Source organism: Monodelphis domestica, chromosome 2 (genome assembly GCF_027887165.1).
Source record: "Monodelphis domestica isolate mMonDom1 chromosome 2, mMonDom1.pri, whole genome shotgun sequence".
NCBI classification, from domain to species: domain Eukaryota; kingdom Metazoa; phylum Chordata; class Mammalia; order Didelphimorphia; family Didelphidae; genus Monodelphis; species Monodelphis domestica.
Genome location: NC_077228.1, coordinates 203,391,599 through 203,413,613, shown reverse-complemented (window position 1 = coordinate 203,413,613; position 22,015 = coordinate 203,391,599). Strand labels below are relative to the sequence as shown.

At 44.6% G+C, this 22,015-nt stretch overlaps 1 protein-coding gene across 3 annotated transcripts; it reads left to right on the top strand.

Annotated features, from left to right (window-relative positions):
* The first annotated feature begins 13,877 nt into the window (after positions 1-13,877).
* On the top strand, positions 13,878-21,935 carry ATXN7L3 (ataxin 7 like 3). Of its 3 annotated transcripts, none has more exons than XM_007482415.3 (13): positions 13,878-14,019; positions 15,512-15,622; positions 16,077-16,209; positions 16,780-16,951; positions 17,060-17,157; positions 17,278-17,300; positions 17,587-17,632; positions 17,796-17,827; positions 18,164-18,232; positions 18,431-18,474; positions 18,820-18,891; positions 18,996-19,129; positions 19,327-21,935. In XM_007482415.3, exons 2-13 carry the CDS (start codon positions 15,572-15,574, stop codon positions 19,473-19,475), a joined length of 1,023 nt encoding a protein of 340 aa, XP_007482477.1. In that variant the 5' UTR covers positions 13,878-14,019; positions 15,512-15,571; the 3' UTR covers positions 19,476-21,935. The 3 variants fall into 3 exon arrangements, with proteins under 3 accessions (XP_007482477.1, XP_056672897.1, XP_007482478.1); XM_056816919.1 differs by having other exon boundaries at positions 19,262-21,935; XM_007482416.3 differs by lacking the exon at positions 13,878-14,019 and adding an exon at positions 14,100-15,072.
* The last annotated feature ends 80 nt before the right edge of the window (positions 21,936-22,015 follow it).

Below are 22,015 nucleotides of genomic sequence, written 5' to 3'. Positions count from 1 at the left end.
CCACTTTTCAGTTGAAGAAACTGAGATTTCATGACCTGCCTAGAGACACACAGCAACTCTCCAGGGTTTCCTGGCTCCTATCAGTCTGAATCACTGAAAAACCTTTATTAAGCACTTTCTCTGTGCTAGGCACTGTGCAACAAGGAGGAAGATAAAATAATCCTTACATTCTAAGCTTCTGTTCTATAACATATGTTACAAAAAAAAACAAATAGCAATACAAAGTAATCATAGAAGGAAGAAAGTACATTTAACTGGGGAATCAATAAAGATTCACTTTGGCATTTTTTCTTATTTTGGAAACTCCTTCTCTCTTAGAATTGACACTAAGTATCGATTCTAGGCTAGAAGAGGTAAGGGCTAGGCAATTAGAGTTAAGTGACTTGCCCAGGGTCACACAGCTAGGAGCTATCTGAGGGGAGATTTGAATCCAGGATCTCCCATCTCCAGGTCTGGTTCTCCATCCACTGAGCCACCTAGTTGCCCCATAGGAAGTCCTTTTTTTTTTTTAATCCTTACCTTCTGACTTAGAATCAATATTCTGTATTGACTTCCCCAGTATCACACAACTGGGAAGTGTCTGAGGCCTGTGAAGATTGAATTTGGCTATCTCCTTATTGTAACAATGAAGGTACTTAGCTCTTCCTTTAATGGGAAGATTTAATTGTAATCCTCTGTCTATTTTTAGATTTTAATCCCCAAAGTAAACTCAGTATTTAAAGTAGGTCTACCCATTTTTACTACAAAAGATGTTAACTAACCAAAAAAGATGTTAACTAATCACAAAAGGTATAACTAACTACAAAAGGTATGAACACCCATTTCATACATTGAGTGGGCAGTCCTGGAGAGGAGCGGCTGCTGTGATTGGTAGATGTAAAATTTAAATAGAGGAAACAGACATACAAGAGCAATCAAGAATGAAGAGTCACTCCGAGGAGAGACTGGAAAACGGATACTCAGACTTGGAGTGAAGACTGTGGAACTGAACCCCAGGAGGAGCTCCTACAGAAGACTTCAGACTGCTTTCCTTTTAGGGGTCACTGGGGTGAGTGTAAAGGCTGACTTAGTTCCTTGACCTTTCTGGAGGTGTGAACCTCCAAGAAAGGCCCATCACCTTGAGACTCCTTTTCCCTTATTAGGGCCTTAGAATTTCTACCTGGCTCAGAGGAAGCTGGAGTTTTCTCTCTCTCTCCTCTTTTATCTCTTTCTTAATATCTTCCCTCTATTGTAAAATAAACTACCATTAATTCAATTTACTTGCGTAATTCATTTTAGGATTAAGAAATTAAATCCCTGGCAACCACCAATTAAAAATTCAGGCCAACCATAAATCTAACAGGTCATATTTGAACCCAGAACCTCTCATCTCTGGGCCTGACTCTCCATCCACTGAATCACCCGGCTGCCCCCACAGGAGGTCATTCCTGAGCTATGTTTGAAAGATCCCTTGAGGAAGAGGAAGGGAGAGAAGTGTAATCCCAAAATAAGGCACCATTTCCACAAAGATATGGTGACTGGAGGTGGAATATTGCTTACTGGAAGCAGCTTAGGTTTCTTTGACTATCACAAAAAGTATGAAATTTAGATAGTGTAAAATAAGACCTAAAAATCTGGTGGGCAAGGTTAGGGAGGTTTTTCAGTGTCAGGATGAAGGGTAACTAGGTGGCTCAGTGGCTAGAGACAGGTCTGGAGACTGGAGGTCTTGGGTTCCAATATGACCTCAGACACTTCCTAGCTGTGTGACTCTGGGGAAGTCACTTAACCCTAATTGCCTAGCCCTTGCCTGTTTTCCATCTTAGAATTGATACTAAGAAAGAAGATAAGTGTTTAATAAATAAGTAAATAAATGTCAGGCTAAGGTTTTATATTTGAAGGTACTGGGAGCAAGATTTCCAGTAGGAGAATATTATTAGATCCCCAGAGTAACCTGTGTGGCCATGGTCACACTGCAGTAGTGTAAGCAGTCCAAATCAACTCATTTGCTGCCTTCCTTAATAATAATAGTGTTTTGTGCAGAAGGAAAACATGATTTATTACTTGTTTCTATGGGCATAGGATTTGGTGTTTTGGTTTTAAAAGATTTCTCTTATTACAGAAATGAATAATATGGAAATGGGTTCACATAATAACACATGTATAATCTAGTGAGATTGCTTGTCAGCTCTGGGAACAGGGAGGGAGGAGAAGTGGGAGACAAGATGAATCTTGTAACCTTGGAAAAATATTTTAAAATGAATTAAAAAAAAAGAACATGTGGCAAAGTAAATAAAAATAAAATAATCTAACAATAATAATAATAATAATGTTTTGGGAATAGGTAGCTCAGTGGATTGAGAGTCAGGCCCAGAGATGGGAGGTCCTGGGTTCAAATCTGACCTCAGACACTTCCCAGCTGTGTGACCCTGGGCAAGTCACTTGACCCCCATTGCCTAGCCCTTACCACTCTTCTACCTTGGAACCAATACACAGTATTAATTCCAAGATGGAAGGTAAGGGTTTAAAAAAAAGAAAAAAACAACACAATAGGGCAGTAGCCATGTAAGTGGTGAAAAAAAAAAAAGACATGTGCAAGAGATGTGCTGGAAGGACAGCTAGCTGGTGGATAGAGAGCAGAGAGGTCCTGGCTGGGCTCCAATCTGCCCTCAGACACTTCCTAAGCCATGTGACCCTGGGCAAGTCACTTAATTCCAATTGCCACACTTCGGTCTTAGAATTCATACTAAACCAGAAGAAGGTAAAAGGTTGGTTGGTTTGTTTTTGGCAAGAGAGAGAGATTGTGGAAGTAAAATCAATGAGATTTGGCAACTGATTACATATTGGAGGCTGAGGGAGGGTGAAGGAATGGAAGATGCTACCAAGATCATAAACCTGAATGACTTGGAGTGGTGATGGTGATGGTTCCCCTTACAGACAGGGTGAAATTTGAAGAAAGGAGTTCCATTTTTTAAAGTACGTTTGAGATGCTTACAAGGACATCTAGGTGGCGGTGTCTACCAGGCAGTTGGTAATACTGTATTGAAATTGGAAAGAAATTGAGAGATGGAGGCTGGATATAGGGATCTGTAAGAGGGTGTGTGTGTGTGTGTGTGTGTGTGTGTGTGTGTGTGTGTGTGTGTGTGTGAGACAGACAGACAGACAGAGACAGAGACAAAGATATGGAGAGAGAGAGATAGAGGGAGACAGAGAGAGGAAGAGACACAGACAAAGAAACAAAGAGATGGAGGGAGGGTCCAGAGAGAGAGAGAGAAGGAGGGAGGAAAGGAGACAAGGGAAGAAAGAGTATCTAAGAGGAAATGGATAGTTGATTGTGTCAAAAGCTACAGAGAGGAGCAGCTAGGAAGCACAGGGGATAGAACACGGGGCCTTGGAGTCAGGAGGTCCTAGGTTCAAATTTGATCTCAGATACTTCCTAAAACTGTGTGACCCTGGGCAAGTCATTTAATGCCAATTCCCTATCCCTCACCCTTCTGTTTTAAGAGTTATTACTCCGACAGAAAGTAAGGGTTTTTCTTTTGTTTGCTTTTTAACTGCAGAGAGAATGCGGAACAGGAAAAGGTCTTTGGATTCAACAGTTAAGAGATCACTGTCCACCTTGGAGAGAGCAGTTTCAGTCAAGTGATTGGCTTAGAACCCTATAGATCTCCAGCTGGTAAGGATCTTGGGCTCTGTGGAGTCCAACCTGCTTATTTTACAGATGAGAAAACTGAGGCCCAAAGAGGATAACCAGCAAACCCAAGGTCACACAGGGGATAAGTAGCAGAATCAGGATTTGAACCTGACTTCTGGGCCGGTGCTAATTCCACAGTGCCCCATTGTCCATTTTAGCATGAGGGAGTGAAAGGATGGAATGTTTACAAGGGTTGGGGAAGGAGCTAGTACTAAAAGTACTAAAAATAAAGAGAGATTGGAGAAAAAAGGGAGGAAAAAGAGAATGAGTGAGGGGGCAGGCTGTGGGAGGAAAATAGTATCTATCAATAGAGGAGGGGAAGAGAATAAGCATTTATCAAGCCCCTGTATGTGCTAAGCACTTTTTACAAATATAGTTATTACTTCCACATCAAGTGGGCTGGCGAATTTTCACCCCTTCCCTCCATGATCTGGAAAATCCAAATAAAAATATTTGGCTTTCTCTTCATACCAGCAAAGACTGAATCTTTTCTTTTTCTTTATGGAGTGTGTACTACCACCTCTCTTCAGAAACAAGGGAATCAAGGTGTTAGAAATCATAATTTGTTGTTCAGTTGTGTCTGATACTGACAAAGATACTGGAGTGGTTTTTCATTTCCTTCTCCAACTCATTTTAGAATTAGGAAAACTGAGACAAGTGGGTTTAAGTGACTTGCCCAAGGTCATACAGTGTCAACATGGAATCTAGGAATCCCAAACTTGTGGCCTTGTGGGATCTGATGAACCCCAAGTTTCAGGACTAGCTTATAGATTGGAGACCCCAAAGTTTGTCCTTGTTCCCTTTTCCCATGGGAACACCCTGAAGGGAATCTCAGGCTAGCAGTTTCAGACTGAGTGGGAGACCCTCAGAGGGATGACAATCCTAGTTGGGTGAGACGGACCCTCTTTGTCTTAGGTAGTCTCCCCTAGTGTATCAGACCCTTTCCCAAGAATCATGCCAGGGCAGGAACCATCCTTTAGTACCCATTGAAAGTAGCCCCTTCTCTTACACCCTGGTGACTGTATCAGTAACCAATTTCCTCCATAGCATTTCTTTTCCCAATTATCTTCCCATACAAGTCACCCTTAGATGGTAATTCTCTCTAACCATGCTCAGGATTTAAGATTACCTTCTGTTATTAACAGTTATTTTTTTAGGCTCCATCATTCTTCTCTAACTTCTTCAGATACTACTTTGAGACAGACTAGCATTGCTGCAAATTCTCACATGAACAGATGTTACTTTCAAACCTCTTTAACCAGGTAAAATGCTCCTGTTTAAACTTTCCTACTTCAGTTAACTTTGGGGAATAGCTCTGTCTTTTCTAGGTTCTCTTCTTAAAGGGACTTTGCTCAGGGTAAATGTAATTCTCAGGGGAAATAAAATGGCCAGTTTATGTCCACTACAGAAATATTTCTAAAGTCAATGAAAATGAAGAGAAACAATATTTATCCAGATTCAGTATCTTGGGGGCTCCTTCGGATTTCTTGTAAATGTCTTCTTCTGGAATTCTTCGGATTCTAGGCTGCAGGAAAATCTGGTCCAGGCTTTTGGCTCCTAAGAACCGTCTTGAGGTAAAACTTAACTTTAATGGGTTTTAATCACTTCACCCATACTCCAGAACTGGGGTGGTAAAATCCAGGGCACTCCTAGAAATTTCTTAGGAGTTTCCTTCCTCAATTAGCAGTCATGTGCCAATGATCATCAGAAATGATGCTCACAAAACCATTAGTTCTCTCCACTTAAAAAGGGAAACTAGTTATCGGTATTCACTGGTCTTTTATAACAACAACCTATCTGTGGTAATGGTTGCACTCTGGAAATTTACCTTAAAAATTCCCCAAACCAGGTTATAGTCTGTGACCCTTTGACTTTTTCAAAAACTAAAACCCATAACATTTCCTCCAAACACAAACTTGGGGTTACTAAGGAAAAGTTTAAAAATTACCTTTAACTCTGAATACTCTACAATTCCCTTCTCTTTTTATCTTTTTTTTTTTACTCCAGTTTAATTTTGTCTCCAAATTTACCTTTCTGTTAGCCTTACCTCTAACCACCTTGGCCTAAACCTAAAGCCGCTCCTAGAGAGGTCAGTTTAAAAATGTTCTGGGTTTCCTTATCATTTAAAGCAATGACTTTTCCCCCATATTTCTCGTCATTTACAACAATTCAATGACCAGTCGGTCTGAAGTTGACCATCCTAAAATGAACTTTCTTTACTCCAGAACTCACACACATGGTTTCAGAAAAGCCTTGCTATTTGAAAACAATTAACAGCTGGAAAAAAACCGTGAAATTATAGCCCTCAAATAACCAAGTTAATACCTAGAATAAAATGCATCTTATTGCCAATACTAACTGCACTTGGTACAAAATATTTCACACATTAATCATACCAAAACTTGTGGGAAGGAAAAAATTAGACCTTTTTCTGGACCTCCTTTTGCCTCCCGCTGGATATTTCCGTCTCCAGATCACCAGCTCCAGCCTCGCCTCTTCAGACTTTAGGATGGAATTCATTGTTAACACCACTTTCAGACATTTTAAAGGCTAACCTTTAAATCACCAGCATTTGAAATTATTGGTGAAGTCTCCGCCTAAGAAATCCATTAGACATAATCTAAGCAAAAGCCCACAGAAAATGGAGAAGAAATCCAGAAGTGAAGTTCTTAAGCTCCTATGAGAAGCTCTTTCACAAACTTTATGACCATTTAAACCTTAAGCCACATTTCAATTCATGAAGAAACTTTCTCTATTACTCAGACCCTCCACTGAGCACTCAGGCTCTCTCACTCCAACTCAGCTTCCCATTCAAAGCTTTCAGCCAACCGTTCATGCCTCTGAACTGCTCTCCTGCCCCCTCCTCCATTTTTGGGGTCACAGACATGCTGTTACCCATATCCAGGGGCACCCGGGTAGCTCTGGACCATGTGGCTCTCTGTGTACCCCACAGACTCCCGCTTAGCAATCCCTTAAATAAAGTGAGTGACGCCCAAATACACGAGCCACTTACCTGGCCCCTCTGCTAACTGGACTCCAAACGGGTTGTGGGGGTACCTCAAGTCTCGGGGTCCTCGTGAGCAGGGAGGCTCAGGCAGCCGGGACTTCGGATCTCGGTGGGACCTCCAAAATGTTAACTGGGAAAAAACACAGAACTCTTCTAGTCAAAATCACTCTTTAATCAAGGGCAAAAAGGGGTTCAGTGCTAGTAGAGCTGGACACAGAACTGCGTGCCACACACCCCTGGGAGTGCCACTGCTCAGGATGGACTCCCAGGAACAAAAGAATTTGGGGAACTTATATACATTTGGGGAATCCAGGGGCAGGGAAAGATGATTGACATCACTATAGCTACAAAGAAAATGGGAGTGTTCAAACTACACTGACAGGATACCATCAAGCTTGGGAAAGGAATCATAGCTAGAGGCTAGGGTGTAAGAGAAGGGGCTACTTTCAATGGATACTAAAGGATGGTTCCTGCCCTGGCATGATTCTTGGGAAAGGGTCTGATAAATTGTTCTGATTCTGATTATTTCATTTTGGATCAGTTCACACAAGTCTTCCCAAATTTCTCTTAATTCTTCATATTCAGAAGTGTTTTGGGTTTTGTTTTGTTTTTTTAAGCCTTACCTTTTGTTTTAGATTCAATACTAAGTATTGGTTCCAAGGCAAAAGAGTGGTAAAGGTTAGGGAACCAGGATTAAGTGACTTGCCCAGGGTCATACAACTAGGAAGTATCTGAGGCCAAATTTGAACCCAGGTCCTCCCAAGCCCAGATTTGACTTTCTATAGATTGAGCCACTTAGTTCCCCCTGAGGTGATCTCTTAAAGCACAATTTCATTTCATTCATATGCCAACGTTGCTGTCATACTCCCAGCCAAAGGACCTTCTCTCTCTCTTTTTTTAATTCTTACCTTCTGTCTTTGAATTAATACTAAATTTTAGTTCCAAGGCAGAAGAGACATAAGGGCTAGGTAACAGAAGTAAGAGACTTACCCAGGGTCACACAACTAAGAAGTATCTGAGGTCAGATTTTAACCCAGGATCCCCCATCTCCAGGCCTGGCTCTCTTTCCACTGCATCACCTAGCTGCCCCAACATTCTCTTTCCGTCTATTTGTTTGCTACCGTGAGAAGTACTGCTTTAAGTATTTTTGCATGTATAGAGCATAGATGTGGAGATAAAAGACTCTTTAGTCCACCTCTCCCTGTTTTTCACTTTACTGAGGTCTATGGGGGTCAGATAACATGTTCAAGATCATAGAAATTATGTTAGAAGAGGGATTGCAACTCAGGTCCCTAGACTCCAGAGGTAAGATTCTTTCCAGCCTACCTTGTTCATCTTTCTCTCTTTAACCTCCTTGGGCTCTATGTATAGCAATGGGGTCTCCGGGTCAAAGAATATTAAACACTCAGGAAAGTTTTCTACACCAAATACAGTCCAGATTTATCCATCTTTCCATAGCCCCTCAAAAATTTACCATTTTTGTTTTTTGTCATCTCTGCCCAACTTGATGGGTATAAGGTTCAACTCCAGAGTCTCTTTAATGTGCATTTCTTTTTCTATTATTTTTTGGAACATTCTTTCAGCCAGTTTTTTGATAGTTTACATTTCCTTTTTTTAAAAACTTCTTATTTTAAGAAAAAGGAAAGGAAAGAGACCTCTAGGTACAAAATGTGCCAAAAATTCTTTTTGTGGTAGCAACAAAATGGACATTGAGGGTATGCCCATCAATTGGGAATGGCTGAACAAATTGTATTATGATTTATGATGGAATACTATGGTGCTAGAAGAAATAATGAACAAGATGCTTTCATAAAAATTTGGGAAGACTTATATGAACTGATACAAAGTGAAGTGAACAGAACAGGTAGTCAGCTGTAAAAGACTTGGCTACTCTGCTCAAGACAAGTCCAAAGGACTCATGGTGAAAACTGATGAGAGAACTGATAAACTCTGAATGCAAGGTGAAGTATAAATTTCTCACTTTATTTTTCTTGCATTTTTGCAATATGGCTGATATGCATGATTTCACATGTATAATTGATACCATATTGCTTGCCTTCTTAGTGGATAGGAGAGAATTTAGAATTCAAACTTTTCCTAAAATATTAAAAATAAATAATAAATATATGAAAGAAGAAAAAACTGTGTGACCCTGAGCAAGTCACTTGACCCCCATTGCCTAGCCCTTACCACTCTTCTGCCTTGGAGCCAATACACAGTATTGACTCCAAGATGGAAGGTAAGGGTTTAAAAAAAAAAGAAAGAAGAAAAAACTTTTAAAAGTATATCTAAGTTGGTGGGGGGGAGAAGCTGTCTATTTAGTACACAAATTAGTACAATGGATTTGGACAATTCTGGAAAGCAGTTGGGAATTATGCCTTTAAAAAATGTCTATATTCTGACTCAGAGATCTCACTACTAGGTGCCTGGAGTCAAGAAGACTCGTCTTTGTGAGCTCAGATGTGGCCTCGGACACTTATTAGCTGTGTGACCCTGGGCAAGTCACTTAGCCTCAGTTTCCTCATCTCTAAAGTGAGCTGGAGAAAAAAATGGCAAGCCATTCCAGTATCTTTGCCAAGAAAATCCCAAATGGGATCATGAAGAGCCAGTCTAAAATGACTGAACACAAACAACATGCCAGATACTTTATAAATATTATCTCATTTTATCTTCACAATAACCTGGGAGGTAGGTGTTATTATTTCTATTTTGTGGATCATGAAATAGAGGTTAGGTAACTTGCCCAGGATCAAACAGCTACTAATCTTTCTGACTCCAAGTCCAGGGTTCTAGCCACTGTGCCCTCTAGATGCCTCATCTTCAGTAGTGGTCCTCATTGTAAAGAAATAGAACCAAAGATTCCCATGGGGCAGCTAATGCTTTCCCTTTGTTGATTATTTCCCATTTATTCTGTATATAACTGATTTATACCCGGTTGTTTGCTTGTTGTCTCCTCCATTAGATTATAAGCTCTTCCCTGGGCAGGGACTGTCTTTTGCTTTCCTTTCTACCCTGAACATTTTTACCCAGTGACCGATTCTATCTAGCCTGGGAAAGAGAGGTTAACCTGGCTGCTTAGTGCTTTTTGCCTAGTGTATTTTGTTCTGACTCAGCAGTCAATCAAAAAGCCTTTTCTTTAGCAGACAGTAATTAGACAAGAATAACACGGGCATAGTATGAAATGGGAAATAGAGCATTCTATCATGCACACGGATCGTACCAAGCAAAGAAGACAGCTCATACTCCTGAGCTGGGCTCTCCCTGGCCAGTCATATAGAGGAGAAAGAAGGAACACACAGTGATATAAAAACAAAAGAAACTTTTTTTTTTTTATCAAAAGAAAGCAACCTGCCTGTTCTGATTCTTCAACCATGTATCTATTAGGAAATTACTCTTGTTCTTATATAGTTAAATATTGGATATCAGATCCAATCATACATTGAAAAACTAAATATCTTTATTTTTCACTCCTTCAGTAATATTTTATTCTTTCCTCACTTACATGTAACAATTTTTGGCATTAATTTTCTAACATTTTGAATTCCACATCCTCTCCCTCCCTTTCCTTCTCTCTCCTTGAGACAGTAAACAATTTGATATTGGTTACACCTATCCTACAAAATGTATTCCCGTATTTGACATGTTGGTTAGTTGTCTTTGTTCTAGATATTTGTTACAAAGATATTTTCCCCAATAAACTGCTTCTCTTCTTATTCCAACAACATTGATTTTACTCACGTTGTCTGATCTCTCTAAAGGACTTCTTTGATACCATGAGTAGAAAGAGAGAAAGCAGATGGTGGCAGTAACCCAAGAGTTTGTCAAGAAATATCTGGTAAAAGGACAAAAAGGATAAAGGGTCCAAGTGGAACTGGTCAAGGCTGGGAAGGTACAAAAAAAGAGAACAACAGAGAATGAAACAGATCGGTATGGAAGGACTAGAGGGCCGCCATAAAGATAAAGAACAGATTTAGGAAGGGCTAGGTAGTGAAGATAGATATTCAGAGAACTGGATGAAGAACCTGGAATAATTATGGTTTATGATTTGATTATCTAAGGACTCCAGAGCAGCCAAGGAGAAGAAAAGATGGAGGTCATGGGAGTTGAAGCAGTTGAATCGTGAGCTCTAAGTGTTCCAGGAGACATTGCCATGTATATTGAAGAACCCAAGTATGGGGTTGGAGAAGAAGACCCTGTCTTGAATTCATTGAGAAAAGACTAAGATTGGCAAAGTTGACATAAAAAGAAAATACAAAGGCTGTGAGAAAACACACACACACACACACACACACACACACACACACACACATTAATGCACTTTTAGTGGAACTGTGAATTGGTTTAATCATTCTGGAAAGCAATTTTGTAACTTTGCCCCCAAAGTTACTAAACTATGTATTGACACAGAGATACCAGTACTAGCCATCCATTACTAGAACTTTTGACCTAGAAATGCCTAGCCTTTATCACCAAAAGATCAAAGAAAACATAAAAGGACATATGTGCAAAAATATAGCAGCTTTTTTTTTCTTTTTGTGACATCAAAGAACTGGAAACTAAGGGAGTGATCATTAGTTGGAGAATGCCTGAACAAATTATGGCATAAAAATGTAATGGATTATTAGTTCTGAATGAAATGATTAAAGGAAAACTTGTGGGGAAACTTCCATAAACTGAAGGGAGACTGAAATGTGTAGAATCCGGAGAATAATTTATACAATTAATATTAAGATAAAAATCTTTAAGAGACTTAACTCTGATCAATGAAATGAGTAGCCACATTTCCAAAGGACCCAATGTGAAACATGTTACCGATCTCCTAAAAGAGTGGTGATGGATTCTGGATGCAGATTGATTTTTTTTTTTAACATGGTCAGTATGAGAATGTTTTGCTTAACTCTACATATTTGTTACAAGAGCTTTGTTGTATTTTTTTTAAGTAGGAAGGGAAAAAATAGGTCTTTGATTTAAAAAAAAAAGCATACAAGGGGGCAGCTGGGTAGCTCAGTGGATTGAGAGCCAGGCCTAGAGACAGGAGGTCCTAGGTTCAAATCTGACCTCAGACACTTCCCAGCTGTGTGACCCTGGGCAAGTCACTTGACCCCTATTGCCTAGCCCTAAAAAAAAAAAAAGCATACAAATGTAAAGATAAAGAACTTTGAAAGAGTTAAGAACCTCTAACAACAAAATGACTAATTAGGATTCCAGAGCCCCGTGATTAAACATGCTACCCATCACATGCTACCCACCTCCTGAGAAAGTGGCGATGGATTCAGGAGGCAGATTAAAACATACAGTTTTTGGAAATGGTCAATAAGATTTGTTTTGCTTGACTAAGTATATTTGTTACAAGGGTTTTGTTTTTCTTTTTCCAGTAGGGGAAGGTGGGAGGTGGAAAAAAGAGAGATACATTTGAAAATTTAATTTTTATTTTTTAAAAATTTATTTAGTCAATTTAGAACATTATTCCTTGGTTACAAGAATCATATTCTATCCCTCCTTCCCTCTCCCCACCCTTCCCCTAGCTGACCTGCAATTCCACTGGGTTTTACATGTGTCCTTGATCAGAACCTATTTCCATGTTGTTATTTGCACTAGAATGTTCATTTAGTCTACATCCTCAATCATATTCCCTCGACGCATGTAATCAAACATTTGTTTTTCTTCAGTGTTTCTACTCCCACAGTTTTTCCTCTGAATATGGATAGTTTTCTATCTCATGGATCCCTCCAAGTTGTTCAGGATCACTGCATTGCCACTAATGGAGAAATCCATTACATTCGATTGTACCACAGTGTATCAGTCTCTGTACAATGTTTTCCTGGTTCTGCTTCTCTCACTCTGCATCACTTCCTGGAGGTCGGTCCAGTCTCCATGGAATTCCTCCACTTTATTATTCCTTTTAGCACAATAGTATTCCATCACCAACATTTACCACAATGTGTTCAGTCACTCCCCAATTGAAGGGCATCCCCTCATTTTCCAATTTTTTGCCACCACAAAGAGCGCAGCTATGAATATTCTTATACAAGTCTTTCCCCTTATTATCTCTTTGGGGTACAAATCCAGCAGTGCTTAATTTTAATTATTATTAAATTTTATTATTAACTTTTTTAAAATAAAAGAACTGGGACAAAGAGTTAGATTAGGTGACAAACAGATGGCGTGAAGCTGAAGAAGTGTCACCTTTGGCAAAGTGGGCGGGGCTGACTGGCAGGCATGCTGGGGGTGTAAGCAAAGCAGCCATCCCGGGAGAGAGCGGTGTGGGGTTGGGGGGGGGGCCGTAACAAGGGACAGCGCCCGGATTTACGGCAGGAAGTTTTGGGACCCTCCCAACAGCAAAGGGAAAGCTGCAAACTGCCAGCACAAATCGCATTAATAGGGCCTCATTCCCCAGAACACTCCGCCTGCAAAGCTAAAGGCGGGGCTTCCCCGGGGAGCAGGCGGAGACTGCGGTTCTCGTCCCCAGGGCGGGGGAACCGGGCGCCCGAGTTCAACGCCACCGGTTCCACGCCCAGTTAGCCGGCAGGGATTGCAACAAAGTATCCTCCTCCCCGCGCGCCGCACACCGCAGCTTTAAATGTTACCTCCGCCCCCTGCGGCCCTATTGGCCAAACGGCAGGGACGTGTGCTTCCCATTGGCGGAGAGAAGACAATCGAGGCCCCGCCCCCTCCCCACGCTCTCTGGGGAGGTGCGGCCGTCGGGACGTTCGCCGCGGCGTGGCGCCCCTCCTCTCCGCTTCCACGGCTTCTCCCGCCCCATCCCCGCCCCCAATAGCCAATGCTGCTGAGCGGCGGCCCGCGGAGCAGATGCACGCGCCGGGACCCCGCTAGCTCGAGCAGCTGCTGCGCGCGCGGAAGGGAGAACAGGCGGGCAGGAAGTGAGGGAGGGGACAGCGGGAGAGGGGAGGGGCCCGAGGGTCGAGGCCGCAGTGGGGAGGCCGAGCGTGGGGCGGGGTGGCGCGCGCGCCCGGCTTGCCTCGCGCGCGCGCGCTCTGGGCTCCTCGCGCCTTGCCCCCCGCCCGGGAGAGGCGGGCTGGATCGTCCCGGAGCGGGGGGGTAGTTGGAGGGGGAGGGGCGGGGTGAGGTGAGCAGGAGGCGGTGACGAGGCAGCGAGGCCAGGAGGGAGGGGAAGGAAGGGGCCATGGCCGCCCGCTGAGGCGGCGGCGGGGGGGAGGGGGTGGCTCGACCCCCGGCTCTGGGAGGTGAGGCGCGGGCGGACGGACGGACGGACATGGGTTCCCGGAGGAGTAGCAGCAGCAGCAGCAGCCGCCGCCGTCGCCGCCGCCGGAGGACGCGGCCCTGAGAGGCCCCGGGGCCCCGGCGCAGCCCCCCGGGCGGGGTGAGTGAGGGGGAGGGGAGGGGCCTGGGGTCCCGTGCCTCCGCCCCCTGACCCTTGACCCTCGCGCCCTCTGACCAGCCGCTGCCGGGCCCGCGTTCTCTTCCTCGCCCCTCCCCCATGTCCCGGAAGCAGTGGGTGTTTCTCGGTCCTGGGGTGTGGCGTGCCCCCCCCTCCCCGATTTGCCCTGGGTGGGGAAGCCCCCGGGACCGAGGAAGAGGCCGCCTTTTGTTAGAGAGTGAAGTACAGGTTGCCCTGAGGGGCTGGGACCATAACCTCGAAGAGTACCCTTTGCTACTGGGGCCGGGCTGTAAGGCTGCCCTGGCCTGGGAAGTTGGGGGGAGGGGGCAGGGGCCGTTTCTCTCCTGGACTGGGTAGTGATGGTGACTGGTGTGGCCTGGGCTCCTCCCGCCCCCAAGTCAGTGTGATGCAGCATCAATGCAGCAGCGGGGAAGGTGGAAGAGAGAAACTAAAGTCCCCCAAGCTTAGTGCTCTGTTTTCATATCTCCTTTTAAAAAGGCAACCAAACCCACCACCATACCCAATTGTAGTCAGCCCTGAAGGGGAAAAGATTTTCCTCCGCATCTCTAGAGATTCCAGAGTTGGTCTAGTTTAGGGAAGAGAGGGGAACCAGTGAAATGGGCTATTCCTTTCTGACATGCTGCCCTCCTCAAGCATGGGATTGGTGGGGGATGGAGTTCCTTTCTGGATTCCTAACTCCTAATCTCTAATCAATGCAGAATTGTAGAGTTAGAGCCAGAAAGAATATAATAGCTCCTCTAGTCCACCCTGTGCACTTTAAAGATAAAAAAGGTGAGGCCTAAAGGTTAGTAGGTTAAGTAATTTGTCCAAGGTCACAGGTATTAAATGGTGGATTCCAGATTAGAACCCAAATTATGTGATTCCAAACCCAGTACTCTGGAGTATAATACAATAATCTAGCACTGTCCTGTGCTCCTTTAACTTAGCCTTCTCATAAGGTTAGCTTTTGGGTTGGTTTTGGTTCTTTTTCAAGAGGAGAGACTTAAGGGTTGTTGCCAGTTACTCTGATTTGGGGTAAGTCATTTAACTGCTCTGGGCCTCCATCTTAATTTGTAAAGTGAAATATTTGGATTGTATAGTGCCTAAAATACCTTCTTCCTTCAAATTTCTGTGCGGGTTCAGTGAAAGTCTAGGACAGGGAGTTAAGTGGAATTGCTCCAAGTTTTCTGTGGCCACTTTGGAAAGCAGAGGTCACACTGGAGATGAGGTATATGTTGGCAGAAAGGGTTACATTCAGAAATCTGTATGATTTTCTGACATGTCTCCCTCTCCCTCCTTTGGGAGAGTTGAAATGGCATAAGGTTTCTAGCCTCTGGAGGAATATTCTTAAAGTAGAAGACTCAGGGATTGGTAAATTGTATTATTTGTGGGGGGAGGATTAGGGGAAAGAGACCTAGTGGAGGTGCTTTGGACTTAAGCTACCCTCCCTCCCCTCAACCCTCAATGTGTACAGCTGTGTTGTCGCCTGCTGTGCTATGAGCAGTCAGAACGTCTTCTCCACGAGAGTTTGCAAATGAAAATGGAGGAAATGTCTTTGTCTGGCCTGGATAACAGCAAGCTGGAGGTGAGGACTCTCCCACCTGTTTCTGTGTCATCTTTGCTCTCTGAGCATTTCTATATTTGATGTGAGCTACAAAGAGAAACAGGCATGATGGTATAGTGGAAAGGGTACTGAAGAGTTAGAGAAGGCTTGAGTTCAAATTCTGCATTTGCCATTTTCTGCCAGCGTGACCTTGGGCTGGTCACATCAACTTTCTGTAACTTCCATAACTAAGTGGTTTGGGTCCCCCCCCCTCCCGAAGTCCCTTTTGGCCCTCAATTTTAGGTTCCAGGATTTTGGGATAACTGACTCATCTTTGGAAAAAGAATAACTGAAAGCCTTGGGAACTAGGTGAAAAAAATTCAAGATAGGGGATGGGTCTATGTTCTTGGCTATGAGGCAGGTATAAATGACATTCAGGAACAAGATTCAAATAACAAAGCCCTTGTAATCACTGTTGTTCTCTCATGGGGCTCAGGCCATCGCTCATGAGATTTATACAGACCTGGTGGAAGATGCTTGTCTGGGACTTTGCTTTGAGGTACACCGGGCTGTCAAGTGTGGTTACTTCTTCCTGGATGACACAGACCCTGACAGCATGAAGGATTTTGGTGAGACTCTGACAGTAGAACAATACAATTCTGTCCTAGAAGCTTCCGGTCTCCATAAGCTGTGGACTTTGGCCTTGGGGACAGTCATTTTCCTTGCTTTGTAGCTCTGGGTTCTTATGGTTAATTCTGGTATGGGGCTTGATCTTCTGGACTAATTCTACCTGGGTTAGGAACTGAGTGAGTGGGAATTGAAAAGACCTAGTACTTAAGAAATTATAGCCTTGGCTTTCTTGTGGAGGATAGAGGGGGATGGGGTTGGGGAGAGGGGTAAGCAGCATGGTAATGTGCAAGAGGGAACATATTCTATGTCATGGTCTTGGTCTAAGATAAGTTTCTTTTTCCTACCTGGACATATCCACTGAATGCTAAGCCCTGGGATGGATGTGACCTTCAAAGCCTTCTTTAGTAAAAACTACACACCTCTCCCCCAGTCTCTTGTGTCCATACTTACTTATAAGTACCAAATGTCATAGCTCAAGGGAGAGAGGTGTGTATAAACTAAAGGTTGATTATTGAAGATGTCCAAAGGATCCTCCTCCTTACCCTAATCTCTGATCCTCTCGTTCCCAGAGATTGTAGACCAGCCTGGAGTGGATATTTTTGGGCAAGTATACAATCAGTGGAAGAACAAGGAATGTGTTTGCCCTAACTGCAGCCGAAGCATTGCTGCTTCCCGCTTTGCTCCCCACCTGGAGAAGTGTTTGGGCATGGGCCGGAATAGCAGTCGAATTGCCAACCGCCGGTGAGTGGGTGGGCAGCATCTCTGCTGTGAGAGGTAGAGGAACAGGCCAGAAGGAAGGGGTGGGCCATGAAGATGTCTCTGTAACCATCCCTCACCTCCTCTGGGCAGGATTGCCAGTAGCAACAACATGAACAAATCTGAGAGTGATCAGGAAGACAATGATGATATCAATGACAACGACTGGTTCTATGGCTCGGAGAAGAAAGGTAATGTAGGTCTGTCTGGGGGGTAATATGTAGTTCATCTTTCATGTCATGGGGATGTTGTGCTTTTCCTTGTGGTTTGGAAACTTGATGTAATTGCAGTCGTCTTCTTTTTCTCCTCAGCAAAGAAGAGAAAATCAGATAAGGTGAGAGATGGGTAGACAGAGAAATAATGGAGTGGAGGGCACACAGAAAATATATGCTCCCTTCTGGGCCCTCAAGGAATCTTTGTGGGCTTTAGACTAAGAGTACCTTTGGTTGACTAGGCAGGCAGCAGGGTAGTTGAATACTAGAGCAGAAAAGGAAAGGGAATTGGGGAGGGGCAGACTGGGGTCTTGGGATGGCCTTGCACCAACCCCCATTGCTTTTCCTGCTTCTTTGCTCTACTACAACTTAACCCTTTTCCCAAAGGTGCTATCTTTCTTTTTCCAGAACCCCAACTCCCCTCGAAGGTCCAAGTCATTGAAACACAAAAATGGTAAGTGGGTCTAGGGATCAAGGGAGGCCTTTAGTCTGTGTCTCTGGAGAGAAGAGACTGGGGAAGCCATACTGGGAGAGTTAGTGACCCCTCTGTCACTATAAATCTCTCTACCTATACCTCTGCATCCAACCCCACCCCTTCTCTTCTTTTTCTTTTTCAGGAGAACTTAGCAGCAATTCAGATCCTTTTAAGGTGAGTAGAACCAGTCCCATCTCTAATAGTGCCTCTGCATTTTTTCATCTCTGGAGGGAATGAGTTTTTCTCCCTGTGGATTCAGTTGGCCCAAGTTAGGAATGTGTTGTTCATCAGCATGCTTGATGTTCTAACAGCCAGAAGTAGTGAGTGGTTTTGGAACTTTGTTCTACCTGGTTTTCTCTCTTATGCAGCTGAAAAGATTCACTTGAAAAACTGCTATTGTAAAACATTTTGACTTAGAGGGATGTTGTGTGCTCATTAGTACCTCATCAGCTCTTCCCATCTTCTTTTCCCCAGATTCCCTACCACTGACCTTCTCTCATCTTTTCACAGTATAGCAACTCTTCTGGGATCAACTATGAAACCCTAGGTCCTGAGGAGCTTCGAACCCTGCTTACCACAGTGAGACCCTAGGAAGGGGAGGTATCTGGGTCTGGGAACATGTGAAGTGAGAAAATTTGTGGAGGAGGTCAAGGTAGTAGAAGAATAACTCTTTCCCTGGGATCTGGCTGTCAACCTCGCTTCTTCTAACTTGGGGATTTGGGGATTGCTGTATAGTTTATATATTTAGTGTATCTCAGCTTTGTGTTCCTCTTATAGCAATGTGGGGTGATCTCTGAACATACCAAGAAGATGTGCACAAGGTAAACAAGAATCCTAGGTAGAAGGGGCTACAGGAATTGTGGAAGTCCCCAAGGAGTGCCACACTATGTAGCTCTGTGTTCCCACCTAACCCTCGAGATAGGCTGTGAGTTTCAGATGTCCTTGGGAATAACAACCCCATTCCTTTGATATGGATATACTAGATACATTCTCCTATTGGAGGTAAAACCTCTCTATTCTTGCATTGCTGTATAATATGGGGACCAGAGGTTTCTATCCAAACCTCTTTTTCTGAGGGAGGAGGACATGTCCAGAAGGCCCAAAAGAATGTAGACATCTTGAGTTCTCAGTCCTTGATTGGGTAGTCATAAACATTTACCTTACAGGTCCCTTCGCTGCCCCCAGCACACAGATGAGCAGAGACGGGCTGTGCGTGTCTACTTCCTGGGTCCCTCAGCGTAAGCAGCAATTGTAGAGGGACATTGGGATTAAGGTGTGTGTGTGTGTGTGGGGTCTGACTTCAGGCAATGACCAGTGTCCCTCATATTCCTTTCATCCCCAGCCCTTTGCCTGAGGCAGAAGGCTCTGTAGAGAATGACAGCTTTGATGTGGCTGAGAGCCAGGCCTTGATGAGCCGGTTACAATGGGATGGCTCCTCAGACCTCTCACCTTCCGACTCTGCTTCTTCCAAGACGAGTAAGAATCAGGCTAGGGGTGGGAGAGGTTGGTTGGGGGATGGGGGACAGTAAAGAATTCTTCATTTTCCTGTGCCCAGCACAGTGTCAAAAAATAAAATTTGAAATAACTGAGTCTTGCTTTTCCAACCAGGGCAGTAGAAATGTCTGCACTACAGATCAGATAGCAGATTTCATTCCCTGTGCCTTCCTCCCCAGGCACTAATAACTCTGAATCAAGGAAGACCAAGAAGAAGAAACCCCACCTGAGTCTGGTTGGGGCAGCTCCAGGCCTCAGCTCCAACAAGAAGAAGAAGCCAAAGCCCCCAGCACCCCCTACACCGAGCATCTACGATGACATCAACTGACCAGAGGCTTGGGAGTGTTCCCTTGTCAGGGCCAACCCTCCTTCCCTCCATTCTGGTTGACAGGTGGCAGCCTTCAGCAAAGGCTGGGGATTTGAGGTTGTGAAGTCTGGGAGGGTCATGCCAGCTTTGACCGTTTTGAACCACAGCATGATGGCAGGACCCTATTGACTGTGCACGACCCTCGGGCGTGCAGGACTCAGGCCTGGACATACTCTACCTTGAACAAGTTTTTCGGGGGAGAGTGTTTTTCTATTTATTCTGTGATTTCCTGGATGTCCAGCTGGGATTGGGCTGAGAGGGGGCCAGACTTAGAGACCGTGCTAGGGTACATACACTGCCTGCCTTTCCCCCCCAGGGATTGAATGAAATCCCATGGAAGGCACATTGTGGCTATCCAGGGGGCTATGCATTGGGAACTGAGCCCCAAAAAGCTCCCCCTGCCCCCCTACCCCCCTATCCCACCCCACCCCACCCCCTGTCTGCCTTCCGCAATGTGAATGGGTCTGGTGCTTGTGGCTGAGGGATACTCTGCTGCCCCATTTCCACTCCTGTCCAGTGATCCCTCTAACTGGAGCAGGAAGGTAGACACAGAGTATTCCCTCCTTGGGGCAGTTCAGACTGGTCCTCCTCTCACCTTTCTCCTCAGTATCTTAGGGCCACCTGGGCTGTGGGAGTTGCCTCTCTATTGGAGAACCAAGAGGAGTTGCCAGAATCCTCTGGCTTCAGGAAATGGAAAGGGAGAGGGAAGGAAGGGGAACTGCTTATCAGAACTTTCCTTTTTCCCCCCATCCATAACCCTTAGAGGACAGGGCCCCAAAGTGAGTGGGAACGGTGCTGCTTTATTTGAAATGTTTTCTTACCTCATCCCCTGCCCTGGGAAAGGGCCCAGCCTCACCCTCAGGGTGGCCCCAAATTTCCCCTGCTTCCCCTATTGTCCTGATGGGACTCCCCAGGTCCTTATTTGCTGCTTGCTGCCCTCTTTTACTCCTGTGTGCTTTAGTTCATCTCTAGCCCTTCCTCCTTAGCTGCTTCCCCCCTCCCCCAAGTTATTTATTCTGGACTTGTAGTCTGACACTCTGAGTAGAGTCCTGATCTTATGTAGTGGGTGGGAAGAGTGTAGAGAGGGTGCCCCTAGGTTTGTACCAGAGGAGAATGATGTAGTGTATATTGCCTATTACATCCTGCAAAGCTGGGATGAAAGTATTCCCTTCCCTCTGCAACCTTCCACCCAGACCGACCATCAAGGCTGGGGGTTGTGATGCTTATCAGTTTTGAAAGTTGGTGGGAATACTAGACTTGAAAGGGATAAGATCCTGAGTAACCTCACTGGGGACGGGTGTATATCTTTCCTCCCAGAATGGAGGATCCACTGATCTGGCCTACTAGATAATAGCACTAGTATTCAGGACTGGATTAACAAATTTGGGTAGGTCCTGGATAGCTAGCAGAAGTAGCAGATTGGGACATTTACCCTTTTCCTCATTTCTACCTAACATCTCCAACTCCCTGGCTGGGCCTGGTTACAAATTGGTTTTAACCCAAGAACTTTTTTTAAAGAAAAAAAGCCAAACCTGAGTATGAGCTAGAGTAAGAGCCTGGGCCCAGGGCAATCCCTGCCCCTTATTTTCTATATCCCTTCTTCATAGGAGGGAACCCAGTGCCCCTCAGTCCTTCCAAATCATGTCTTGGAAGCAGGTTGGTATTGGAGGGGAAGGGACAAACTTGTGCTTGCTGTGGGTACAGCTGAACTCTCAACATTCAGAGAGGTTTATAGCTCCCAAGCCCAAAGCCCAGTGATGCTCCCTTTATTATCCTGAGGCCCAGGTGGTGCCTACCAAAACCCTTTCTGTCTGAAGAGGGAGAGCTAGGAAGCAGTTTGGGAGTAGAATTCCCGGTGTTGACTTGTCCAACTTTCTTCAGTTCTCCTCTCAGGACACAGCCCCACTCCCTGCTGGGCTATATGAGATGAGCCTGGCCCAGCTGGGACCTTTAGGGGAGCAATTGCTTTCCCTTTGGGGAAAGGGGGCTTATTGCCCAATAATTGCTGGGTTAGGAGCTCCCCAGACCTCTCTCCCTTTCCTTTCTCTAGTAACAGGTTATGTGGATTTTGCTTCCCACCCTTCCCCATTCTCAGCTAGATGTATTGTCCACTCTGTAGCCTATCATGTGTCTTAAGTATGTGTGTGGGGGTTCTGTATTGATTTTTTTTTCTTTTGTGGCCGGTGGCTTTTCTCCTTCCATGCATCACTCCCCCCCCTGCATGCCCAGGGGCCACCTGCCTGGCATTACTGCATGCTGGGGCCATTGGGAGGGAGGGGGTGTTGCTGTCCTGTGGTTTTGAAATTTTATTTTTGCATATGTAATCCATCTTGTACAGGTAGCTAACTTTGTAAACGCTGTGTACTCCCTGTTCCCCCATGGCTGCTGGTGTAAATAAATTGCATCTTCCTGTTGTTACTATGTTTGTTCATCCTCCACAGTCACTGGGAGGAATGGGCTTGGGGAAATGACCCTCTTGTCAACAGAAAGAAAGCTCACAG

Excerpts from the sequence above, each read along its gene's own strand:
- ATXN7L3 (XM_007482415.3), top strand. The coding sequence starts at position 15,572 with ATGAAAATGGAGGAAATGTCTTTGTCTGGCCTGGATAACAGCAAGCTG. Across the intron at positions 15,623-16,076 it reads TGGATAACAGCAAGCTGGAG|GCCATCGCTCATGAGATTTA; the intron begins GTGAGGACTCTC and ends CATGGGGCTCAG. Across the intron at positions 17,633-17,795 it reads GTCATTGAAACACAAAAATG|GAGAACTTAGCAGCAATTCA; the intron begins GTAAGTGGGTCT and ends TTTCTTTTTCAG.